General features: G+C 38.3%; 1 protein-coding gene across 3 annotated transcripts in view; it reads left to right on the top strand.

Annotated features, from left to right (window-relative positions):
- LOC117227058 (monocarboxylate transporter 13) overlaps positions 1-13,341 on the top strand; it is a 237,556-nt gene that overhangs the window by 105,427 nt on the left and 118,788 nt on the right. For all 3 annotated transcript variants that reach the window (XM_033482011.2, XM_033482098.2, XM_033482177.2), the window contains exons 3-4: positions 2,619-3,012; positions 7,457-7,622. In XM_033482011.2, the coding sequence (XP_033337902.1) occupies positions 2,842-3,012; positions 7,457-7,622 (337 nt within the window). In that variant the 5' untranslated portion in view covers positions 2,619-2,841. The remainder of the gene's footprint in view (positions 1-2,618; positions 3,013-7,456; positions 7,623-13,341) is intronic.

The raw sequence follows: 13,341 nt of genomic DNA on the forward strand, positions 1-13,341 counted from the left end.
TCGCCGATGCATGCGGACGTGATTTAAACACTGAAAATCGTAATGAAACAATAACTCACCCAATTCAATCGCGACAAGAGACAACACGTGAACAATTGTAGCTCAATGGAAGAAGAATTTGGACGTTCACTTTCTTCATTAAACCATGATAAATACGATTCAATCACAAGAAATACTAAAAATTATCGACGATCTTCACAGACGTCGTTTAAACACTGAAAATCGTAATGAAACAATAACGAAACCAATTCAATCGCGACAAGAGACAACACGTAAACAATTGTAGCTCAATGGAAGAAGAATTTGGACGTTCAATTTCTTCATTAAACCATAATAAATGCGATTCAATCACAAGAAATACTAAAAATTATCGACGATCTTCACAGACGTCATTTAAACACTGAAAATCATAATGAAACAATAACGAAACCAATTCAATCGCGACAAGAGACAACACGTGAACAATTGTAGCTCAATGGAAGAAGAATTTGGACGTTCAATTTCTTCATTAAACCATAATAAATGCGATTCAATCACAAGAAATACTAAAAATTATCGACGATCTTCACAGACGTCGTTTAAACACTGAAAATCGTAATGAAACAATAACTCACCCAATTCAATCGCGACAAGAGACAACACGTGAACAATTGTAGCTCAATGGAAGAAGAATTTGGACGTTCAATTTCTTCATTAAACCATAATAAATGCGATTCAATCACAAAAAATACTAAAAATTATCGACGATCTTCACAGACGTCGTTTAAACACTGAAAATCGTAATGAAACAATAACTCACCCAATTCAATCGCGACAAGAGACAACACGTGAACAATTGTAGCTCAATGGAAGAAGAATTTGGACGTTCAATTTCTTCATTAAACCATGATAAATGCGATTCAATCATAAGAAATACTAAAAATTATCGACGATCTTCACAGACGTCGTTTAAACACTGAAAATCGTAATGAAACAAAACCTAAACCAATTCAATTGTAACGAGAGTCACACTTGGACAGAATATTGGCACTAAAAATCTTAATCACGTGCGATTCGATCGCAAGTAATCGCACAAACCATCGCCGATTCACGAGGGTTCGATTTAATCATCGAGAGTCCGAATCGATCGAAATCAAAATCCCCATTGAAAATCCAAAAATGACGTTCGGTCGCCGGACAGCCGTAACATTACAATGAAATTCGTGAACGCCGTAAATCCGTGCGGGATTCGATTTGTCCGCGTTCGACGAGCATCAATAATGGATTCTACGCGCGCGGATTTGAATAATTGCGCCTCGTTGACCGGAAATCTTGGTCGGGTTTCGCAGTCCGGCGCGCCGACAGCTCGCCTGATTTACATCTCTGTTTATTTCTTGTAACATCCGCGTCGGGACGCGTTGTCCTCCAATTAGCAGCGTCACAGATCGATCATGCTGTGCATCCACCGTGGGATGTTTCGCTTGCGGCCGGGCTGCATACAGATGGAATCGGTGGGCCACGCAAGATATCCATGAAGTGCGCGGGAAACTTGTCGGATCGACCGCTTTTCGCCGGCTTCGCTTCTTTTTCTGCGGAAGCGAAGGGATTAGGTTGAACGTGACGCGAATTATTCGAGAGAAAAACTCGTCGGCTAAAAAGTCTTATGCCAGCAATTAAAAGTGTCTTAGATATTAAACGAGCGGTCGTGCTCTTTTCCGTGTCGACGATTTCACTTTGCCGAGGATCGTTTTGATTTTGCGACGTTTTAAGGATTAGGCGCGTTTAACAAAGTGGATTAATACGTTCGGTTTAGAAGTTTCAAGGAGCAATTTTGGTGGCGACGTACCTCAGATAATTGAATTTCATTCGTACTTGAAACGGTCTGTGGAAAATGATTTCGTTTCTTCTGCAGATTTTTTTAACAATCTTTATTAAAGATTATTTAATAAATAAGATCATTTATCTGATTTATATTCTGAATTGTTATCAGGTTTTATAATTGCTATTTCATTTAACCATTGAAGTTGTTTGTGGTGGTTTATACTCTTTCGGTGTTGACTTACGACTTGATTTTCAATAAAAAGCTTAATAGAACAATAACTATGAGTAGATTGTGGATATTTATGCGAAATAAAAATGATCTGCATCAATCGATATATCCCAAAAGGAAGAAGAAATAATAAACAAAACTGTCATGCATTAAAAACATTTTCTCAAGTGTAACGAACAACAATGTATGATTGCGGATTTTATATGTTTATGGTAAATTTGAATATTTGCAATTAAAAATAGCAGTAAGATTAAAATAATTTAAAACTATCAATGTATTGTTTTCGATCCATTAAAGTGATTAAAGAATGAATAAATTTACTATATATAGTTTTTATTTCTTGCAGTTGATGCAGCCAATTTTTATTTAGCATAAAAACCCGCAGACTAACTAATACTCGTCTCTCAAAAGTCGATAAACGATTTGAATACTCGTTGCGAAAATAGTAGAAAATATAATATAAATCATAAAAACCATATATGAAGTATATAATCGTAGAAATTATAAATAAAAAATATAATAGAAAAGCTGTGTAAATTGAAAATATTGCTATCGATCTTCTCTCAACTCTTGCATTTTCTCTTTCCAGGTGGGAATCGCCGATCGCAGGATGCCTCTGCCGAGCCGCGATCCATCGATCGAGTGCGCGAGATCGCCGGGTTAAACGGAGGACCGGCGAGCGATCACCGATCAGCGATCGGGACCGATAGAGCCGGGCCGTTGATAATTGCGGGTGCGTAGGTGGCCGGTTGAAGAACAGGAATCGAAGCGATTCGAAGTAATCAGAGTGAAATGCACGGTCTGCCGTGAAAATGCTGATCGACGATCGCGGCAGCGGCATGGGGTGGACCTCGGCCAGTGTCCGCGGGGGTTGGTCCACCCCCGGCGGATGCAGAAATTCCGCGATGAGCTTCGGGGGCAGCGTGCCCTCCCTGCACCCGGCGGGCTCGATAAGATCGCTGCGATCCCAGCATTCTATGCAGGTAATAAAAACCGTTGGCTCGTCTCATTTCGCCCGGGAAAACCCACTTTCGTCCACCCTCTACCCCTCCGCGGCCTTCCGGGGAACGCGAAAGGCTATTAGCAGCGGAAAACGTCGTCCTATCCTACCCCTAATCCGCTGCGACTTCGGAGACGAACACGCAGTTTTTTTTTTCGTGGACCTGCATCGATCTCCAGCAATCTTAATTGCTTCAGGATTCTTTCGTTTCGTATTATCGTTGCTTTTAATTGCCCGAGGCAATGTGCCATTTTCAGGAACTAACGCCGGGATCTTTTGATTTTTAATTTGCTGGATTTTTAATTAATTTTTAGTTTTCTGTTGGGTTTTGGCACATACTGTGAATCGATTGTCTTCAAATTTTAGTATGATGAAGTATGTGTGATATTAGGGTGGGTTTAAGTCGTCGTTTTCTTGGATTCAAGTTTGTTTCTTTAGCACAGATTGATTCATTTAATTCTTATTTGACAACGATAGATTGATTAGTGTCTCACGTTTCGGAACATTCTGTCGATCAATTTTGTTCAAATTTTAGTATGATTTAGTATGTGCGAAATTAGGATGGGTTTAAGTCATCGTTTAGCTGAATTCAAGTTTATTTATTAACTACAGTTTGGAATATTCGATTCTCATTTTTGAGAGTATCTGAGATTTTGAATATCGTTTTACTTTATTATTTTTATACACTTTGTATTCTTTATGTATGATATAGCCTACATGTGAAGTTGTATATGTCTATGTATATATACATATAAGGAATCTGCATCAACTATATGTGTACAAGAGAAATTTTATTAACTATGTGTGTTATGGTGATAACGGTAAGTGTTGCAATAGTTTTATTTTGAAAGATTGCGGATGCGAATGTGTTGCTCGACGTCATATTAACGGCACGAGATATGCATTGTGCCGGATAATGAACGTCGCACAAAATGGCCGATGGAGACACTAATTTTCCAGGATGGTTGATTACGAGCCCATAGAATCAGCTCTCGTACCGGGTGCCGCGTACGGCAATTCGAACATGGTTGAACCGCCATTGTACACGTGCTGCATTTCCGAACAGCACGGCGGAACGCAACGTGCGGTGCGTTGACAAAATCTTAGAGCTTGGGGAGCTGTTCGTCATCCTAATCGATTCAAATGTTAATCGCTTGCAACATCGCTTGGAACATTCTAAAACAGAAAATAGAAAGTTCGAGCCGTTCTAAACTTATATTTCGCTATTTATAATAATATCAATAAAATAATAATAATCAAACTGTAGATTTTATGCACTTATTTCAAGAAAATAATAGGAGGTATTTATTTGAGAATATCGACTCTATCTTCATCGTATTATCGAAATTATCGAAGAAAGAAATTTCTATTTGGCCATCGTTTCTCGCAATTAATGCAGGAAATTGTTCTGTCGAAGTAAAAATCTGTTCTGTTTATAAAACAACACGCAAGGTAGCTCACATTAGCTTAATACACTCCATTGGCGAACAATTTACTTATGCATAACGTAATAAGTAATATCAATATTTACTTTTCATTGTTTTCCCTTCAGTCACGTTGAAATTCATGTCGGTAATTGCACGTAATAATTATTGGCGGACCTCGACTGTTTTCACGCGTCTTCATAAATACAGAGAATCGGGAACTAAATGAAACATCGTTTCCCGTAGTACGTACTCTACGTCGAACAAATCAGCAATATTAAATTCCACAGAATTTTGTATTTCATTGGTTGTAACTTCGGAATGCTTGGAAAGCAGCAAAAACTTCTAAATGCCTTGCTGTTCGTTAATTGGTACAAAGTGCGATGACGTACATAATATCATCTCCATTAATTTTTCATTTCTCATAATAAATTAATATATTCATTGAAGCAATTCAATCGCTATTCGAAGCACGTTCTATTCGCAGCTGCACAGTATAATTCTATTGAGTGGCAGATATAATATTGTCGATCGAATTTTTCTATAATTCGAAATTGTTAAGTTATCACTTGCCTGAATATTTATCAACAGCCAGTGAGTAACAATTAATTATCTGGATTGAATTTTTCTGTAACTCGAATTTTGTAAGTTATTATTTGTTTGAGTATTTATCAACAGACAGCGAGTAACAATTAATTATCTGGGTTAAATTTTTCTGTGACTCGAATTTTGCAAGTTATTATTTGTTTGAATATTTATCAACAGACAGAGAGTAACAATTAATTATCGAGGTTGAATTTGTCTGTAACTCGAATTTTGCAAGTTATTATATGTCTGAATAATTATCAAGAGACAGTGAGTAACAATTAATTATCTGTGTCGAATTTTGCAAGCTATTATTTGTCTGAATATTTATCAAGAGACAATGAGAAACAATTAATTGTCTGGTTTGAATTTTGCAAGCTATTATTTGTCTGCATATTTATCAAGAGACAGAGAGTAACAATTAATTATCGAGGTTGAATTTTTCTGTAACTTGAATTTTGCAAGTCTGAATAATTATCAAGAGACAATGAGAAACAATTAATTGTCTGGTTTGAATTTTGCAAGCTATTATTCGTCTGAATATTTATCAAGAGACAGCGAGTGATTCATTGGCCGGATTGAACGAACAAGAAATCAATGTTACCGAGATTCAATTCTAGATCATGAAATCGATGTTCGTCCACAGGTTTCTATTCACCTGAGTGGAGGGCAATCGTTAATCAGGCCCGCGAGAATTACACCCAGTATTTCCCCTAATCGGTATTCCATTCACAGCACTTTCACCCCGTCGGTAAATTGAACGGCGTTTAATTTCCAAAGTGTGTCAGACTACGATTTAGCTTCGCACACCGTGCGTTTAAATGTTCTCGATCATTCTCTCCCATTTTTTAAAGCGATTTTATGTCTACAGACTCCACTGTGCGTAGAAATTTAATGCAAACAAGTTTACGCTTCTTTAACAACATTAATAGAGCTATCAAAGTGACGTTGCTGGCTTTAGATTTATTTAAAATTTATAAAGTTGATTACTTGTCCGGTTCCCAATAATTGATCTTCAATTTTCATCCTTTACAAAAATTATTTCGAAAGATTCAGTTAAAATTTATATAGCAAATTATACTGTCCTGTTTTCGATAATCGATTTCCAATTTTCACCCTTTCCAAAACGATACTGAAGAGACGATAATGGCTTCGGATTTATTTAAAATTTACAAAATAGATTACAGTCTCTTTCTCAATAATCGATCCGAAATTTTCACCCCCCTGAAAATATTACAAAATGGAAATGAATCATAACGGGACATGGTGGATTTGAATTTCAAATTTACTCGGAAGATAATCATTTTTAGAGGATTTAACATTTCACGTTAATTTTACGAACGTGTCTCTGAATTAATCTCGAGCGCGATGTTCAACCGAGCCGGTGTAACAAATTTCGCGAAATCGTCGAATGCGTATTTTTAAGCAAATATTCATCACGGCGGTTGTTTATTAGCCTCTTCGGATTTCGAGGTTATTCCAGAGGCCCGAGGCCGAGGATCGCGTCTCTCGTACGTGAATGACGCGAGGTCACAAAGTGTTAAGGGCTATGAAGGCACGCTGCAGACCCTTCAGTCTCCAAATGGTCTCCCGTTCCCACGGCAGAACTATTACACTGTCGCCGTAAACTTTCATTCCCTTTTTATTAAAACATTCTTGGATCCTGTTTCTTACGCCGGGTACATACAACAATATTTCCTCACTAAAAAGTATTACGGAGCACGCGATCGCTGACAATGAGGATAAAACATTGTTCAAAACGTGCTGTAAATTTTAGGACCTTGGTTATACCGTTTAATATAGCTTTTTAGTTCTCCTGGCCACGTGCGACTACACTCTCGGGATCAGTTGCGATTTTTATTTCACGATTCACTCGAACAATTCTCTTCAAATTGTGCGAGTAACTTCGGCCCACCTGTCGCGACTGTAATTCAGTGAAAACACTTATTTGTTGAATTATTGATAAAATCGTTCTCACGTTTGAACAATATTTTAAGAAAATCTCTGTCGAGTCACAAAAATATTTCTTTCGCCGATTATTTATCGATTTACGTCTGAATCAAAGTTCAATTAAATCAAAAGCCATTTAAATCGTCTACACCATAAAAGTCCATAAAAAAGCAGAACAGACCTTTCGTTCGTCGCTCGTTCAGTCGTTTGTAAAAGCCGAAATTATTATTTTTTCCGGCCGCGAAAATTCGTGGTCGCAGCTGAAACGTGAACAGAAAAGTCCACGTAGCTCAGCCGACGAAAGCTTTCGCGGTTTCAGAACAGAAAAATGCCAAAGTCCAAAGTACGCTTCTAAGGCGAGCTAAGACAGTGAGATTCCCAGGAGAGGGGGCGAGATGTAATTACTTCTTTCAAGTTTCATATCTCGCTACGTGGGAGGACTGCAGGACTCTGTTTTTTTTTCCTCAGGGCGTGCCGGAGACACCGCGAAGATGCATGCACTGCCACCCGGTACACGTGCCGAGCACCCCGAGCAATTACGTGCCCCACCCTATGCAGTACTACACGCCGAGCCACTGCCGCGAGCCCCGGAACCCCGCCTACGCCCCCCATCGGGGCAGCTCTTATCACGGCGGTGAGTTACGCTCATTTTTCAATTAGTATAAATCAGTCTCCTTCTCCCCCCCCCCTCTCCTCCTTCACGGGGAACGAGGGATCCGCCGGACTCGTTCGAACGAAGAAAAATCGGCAGGCCGACTCTTGGGAGTGCTTTACGATCTCTGGAAAGAATTGAACTTCCCGACTAGTTAATCACTGGATTGATTCATCGATCGCTGATTGGGAATTTTGAATCCGTCAAAATGATGTTTCTTTCGTGACGAATTCATTTGCTGGATTTACGCGATTATTGCGGTTGCGTGGAACATATATCGAGACATTTTGTGTCATATTTTTATAATAAATATATATAGTAGTAGTATATAAAAATATATATACGTGATTTACGTGATTATTGCGGTTGCGTGGAACATATATCGAGACATTCTGTGTCATATTTTTATAATAAATATATATAGTAGTAGTATATAAAAATATATATTTATTATAAAAATATGACACAAAATGTCTCGATATATGTTCCACGCAACCGCAATAATCACGTAAATCACGTATATATATATATCATCATATAGATATCTCATATTTATGTCTTACAGTTGTTTTAAATCAATTTACGGAAAAATCTATAATTTATCTCTCTAGTTTCAGAGTTTGTATCCTTCGATTCTGGGTTTGGCAAAGCGAGTTTATAAGATAAAAAAAAGTATTGCAAATATTCTGTGGACGATGTTGAATATTCACAGTTTTTATATTGTTTTCGTGACGCTTTTTTTGTTCCTTAAAAAATTTAATTTCGATAGCTGAACAACCACTGACGTTCATTTTTTCTCGACACTGACCAATTAATTTTGTAAGGGACCTAGAACTTAAAAAGAAATCATTATCCTGTGAACCACAAAAATTTAACAATGCATCCGGCTATTTTAATAATAATACAGTCTGTGGTCAAGAAATTAAAATCGTTTATAATGTTCGATCTTGATGCCGACTAATTAATTTTTCGAGACAGTAAAACTCGAAATTAATTTTTGGAAAAAAGTGGAAGTAGAAATTAACGTTTGTGGAAAGTAGCTTTAGTAATTAATTGTTGAAAAAAAATGCAATCAGAAATTAATTCTTGTGGGAGTCAGATCTATTAATTAATTTTTAGAGCAAGCAGATTTAGTAATTAATTCTTAGAGGAAGAAGATTTACTAATTAATTTTCGGAGGAAGAAAATTGACTAATTTTTGGCAATTTAACAATAGATTAATATTTGCCGGGAATGAAACTAGTATATTCGTTTTTGGGGGAAGTGTAACTGGTAATTAATTTTTAGTAAAAGTAGAGCTATGGGTTTAATATTCGGGAAAAATGGAGCCAGAAATGAATTTTCCCCCGGGAGATTTGTCTAGTTCTGCAAGGGTGAGTTACGTGGCCGACCATTCCGTGGTTGTTTTGAGAAAAATCCGCGGCGAGCGTCGCCGTTTAATTTAAGTTGTAAGACAACGGGATGTTTTGCATTTCATTCGATCCGTCGGAGGACATCTTTCAGCCAGATTGCGGAACTTTTCTCGTAAAGCCGCGGCGGCAACAATAACCCTGCCACCCTTTCGGTCCGCGCAGTAAACTTCCCCATAATCTCGGATACCCCTGTTTTCGTTCTCGCGGTGTTGTTCGCTAAGTGACTGGTCTAATCCGCTTCTGGCAAGTTTCGCCTCCTTGGTTCAATATTCAGGGGGTCGCTCTCGGAGAGAGAGAGAGAGAGAGAGAGAGAGAGCGTAAGACAGAGAAAGAGGGTGGGGGGAGAGAACAACAGCGCGACACGGTGCGTCGAATTACAAATGTACAGACCCTTTGTCTCGGGTAAATGTCCTGCGACAGTGCACCAAGGGTCCTTGTGAACCTCCCTTATCATTGTGAGCTAGTCCTTCGGCGTTATTTAAGTGGAGACGATCAAACTGAATTGAAACGTCGAGTTCAGCAGGAGAAGGTTGCTCTACAGGCTGGCTTACCACATATTGCCACTTCGGTTTGCACGACTACTATTACCAGTAACGAAAACTATTTCACTACAAATTTCGGTGCTATCGAGCAGTGCATATTCCGGTGCTATTAGTTTCTTCGTGAATGGACGCGTAAAAGCATCATTTATCTCTTTACTTTCAGAGTTTATACTCTTCGAGTTTGGATTCAGCCAAGTATTTTATAAGATAAGAAAGTATTGCAAATTTTCTGTAGACGATTTGGAATATTTATAATTTTTTTACCATCTTTGTGACGCTTTTCTGGTCCTTAAAAATATTAATTTTGATATCCGAACAGTTGAAGGTCAGCGTATGAGTGGGTTAGAATCATAGTAGCATGAGTCACATTTTTGAAAATATTGATTTGTTGATAATGAAATGATATAAGATTTTTATTTTATTATTAATAACTAGGTGATTGCTTCATGTATGTCTTAAAAATTTAATTTGTACATGCCAAAATGTTAAAATAGCAGGTGGAATAAGTGAATGTAAATTAATGTAACTTTAAATTATCTTAGCAGTAAATTTGGTCAGTAAATAATACGCTCGTTGTTAAACAATAACGCTACTTGTTTCTCACAATTAGAAAAATGTGACTTACGCCGCTACGATACTAATCCACTCATATCAAGGTCAACTTCGTATTTTTAAATGTAATAACATATTTTTTTTCAATACGTCAATGGATGCAACTTGGCGTTAGTTGAAAAAATGTATTAACTTATTTACATCGAAATGTTAATATTTTATGAAATGTCAAGTACAAATCCACCTATCAGTCATAATAAAATAGAAAAAACATTAAAAAATCATATTTTGTTATTAAATTAGTGGAACACATTTGTAAAATTGACTAACGCTGATTTCAACGTTATTTGCTACAATTGCACAAAGATCCTCGACAAAGCAATGATTAACCCTAGAAAGATAACCATATGACAACGTACGTAAAAGATAACCATACGCTTCAGAGGCGCATGCTTTTCTAAGGCGTCAATTTTATACTAACAATGGATATTTATTTAAGTTAATCTAGTCATTTTAAAGGTTTGGCATTATTGTAAAAATAAAATGCATTTATATTATATTTTTTTATATTTTAAGTAATTTTAAACTTAAATCACTAGACCTCTATGAAAAATTAACAAAAATCAACAGTCTTCGCAGGCGCCTCTGCGACGTAGGTTATCTTTCTCGGGTTAAAACAGCCTTGGAAGTAATAATTCTCTCCAACTAATAGCAATCAAATGAGGTATCGATTACGTTCGGGAACTAGGGTCAAAGAAACTTTGTGTCACCGCCATCCAATCCGATGCCGTCCGACGAGCTGCCGGGTTTCTTCGCGATTGAAAAACCTGATGGATGAGTTTATGCAACCGCCTAATAGAAAACGTCGGGTTTTTCTGTGAACGGGGGCGAAAGTTCGGGTCGGGAGTTGATCGTTTAGGGCGGTCCCATCGACAGACAATACGTCCGGTCGAGTAGAATTGATTTTCGTTCTTCTGTCTTCGGCCCGCAGCCCAATTTATTAAGTCCGTCCTTTGTCGAGGCGGAAGAAAGGAAACAGGCTTGAATGGCAGCCTGCCCGCTGAAAAGAAGCCTGCTCCGTCTTTGTATTGTTTAGAAAGAGCCACACCGCGGTCTTCGCCGGAAATACCGCGAAAAAATCAGGCTTCGTCGGACGTTAACACATGTCGAACGAATTAATTACAAGCTCTAACAAACGTTCCTTGAAACAATGGTATCACTAGGCACGATCTACAAAATGCAAGGTGGCAATTACAGATCCTAACTGCTCCACTTTTATTCCATCGACCAGTTAACTGTCGCAATCTCTCTTTGATAAGTCTGTAAGTTACTGTAATTATATGTTTGATATTTTGTATGTTTTGTTTAAATACACTTTTATCAAATATATAACTTGATAAGGAATATCGAAGTATACATTCTTTCGATGAAATGGCAATATTTTGTGTGATGTATTATTTTCTGCTTCTGATTCGACCACTATACCGAAGCTGATTTGATAACATTGCAACAAAATAAAAAAAAGAAACAGAATTTATTACAGTAATCACTTTCGTAACTTTCTTGCACCTCGTAGATCGCATTGTAGCTTTAAGTGGCAAAAATCGAAAATTCCAACGATATGAAAATTGTTGGGATTATGGAATGAAAATGAATATGATCCTAATTCTTTGCTTAAAAGGACTTTATTTTATTCCTTTATTGAGAGAAGGTATATGGGCGAAAACGATCGAGCGACCAAACTCTACTGAGAGTCCGGTAAGAAAAAACGCTTCTTTTATACCCTTCTTGGGTTCGTCTTATCCACCAATCAGAGACGTTTTATTTGTCGCGTTTCACATTGTATACGTGACGCTGGGACCCCCAAACAGTCAGGGCACGATGTATATCTAATGGTACCGGTGATGATGTATCGCGGTATCTACTATATACAGTTTACATCACCGTCGTTGCCCGCTGACGGAACCGGCGAAAATGTAAACCGATATCTTAGTATCTTAGTACTATAAGTAAACTATAGATTAATTTTTGTTCGTGGCTAAAATTTCAACAAAAATGATCTGATTCAATGATAATCAATTAATAAAACCGAAACTAGAAAGTGAAAATTTACCGTAGGAAATTTTGAAGATTCTAGTGACATTCAGTTTGCTCAATAAATTTCAAAACCTAGTTAAAAATTATTGTAATCCGTATGTGACCGACATGACATTCAATGCGTTAGTAAAAATTGTTTTCGAATTCTGATAAATAAATTCTGGCGCCTATGTGCACCTGAAATGGACGTCAAAGTGTTGAACGAAATCCAAGTATGCCAAAGTATGGCGTGGATATTCCCGTTACGCAGGAATTTCGTCGAGTCTGAAGCAGTGATAGAAACCACGGGAATCCATTTGCACGTCTTCAGACCATTCGTTTCGATCCGTTATCCTCCGAGTGATCTCGTTGGGTGGCTCGCGATAGCAATCGAGCGATAAAGGGCCCCGTTATCGGTCAGGATAGTTTCGCGGTTTTCGTAACAAGATATCCTCGAGTAAATCGGATACCGAGCGAAATATATTAGCCGGCGGGCTGTTGAGCACTATGGTGCCTTGAAACGGCAATCTCACAGAGAGACAGAGAGAGAGAGAAAGAGAGAAAAGATAGAGAAAAAGAGGAAACAGCATTTGTCCCAACGTGTCGTGGTCGAGCACGTTCTAATCTTCCCGGAGTCAGCGGGAAGCTGTTGATGACATCCGACGCTGATTTTTCCTCGAGCCGGGACAGACTTCCGCGAACACCGCGATCCACTTCTGAATCACTGAACCACTGAACTACTTTCTGCTCCCTTCGGGTCTCGTTGGAATTTTTCTCCTCATTGTTCTCCCATTTATCACGTCGCGGTTGAATGATCCCGGAGAACTCGAGACACCGTCGGCCGCCTCGTGTTCCCGGCACGACTGGCTCCGATATTGCACCGCTGAAAATTTCTCGCGTTCCCGCGACTCTTCGGAAACCATTACAATATTCATTACGATTTTCGTCGAGTCAAACGAACGAATCATTTCGTTCGACTTCCAAGCAGACAAATGACGCTGGACGGTCTTTGATCGAAACAGTGGAATAGGACAGTCCTTGATTAAACACGTGGTACGGGTCTTTTGTCCGGCAAATAGAAAGGAACTCTTTGTCAGATAAGTAGAATAAGGTCGCCGG

The sequence above is a fragment of the Megalopta genalis genome, chromosome 1, assembly GCF_051020955.1.
Source record: "Megalopta genalis isolate 19385.01 chromosome 1, iyMegGena1_principal, whole genome shotgun sequence".
In the NCBI taxonomy this organism is placed as follows: Eukaryota; Metazoa; Arthropoda; class Insecta; order Hymenoptera; family Halictidae; genus Megalopta; species Megalopta genalis.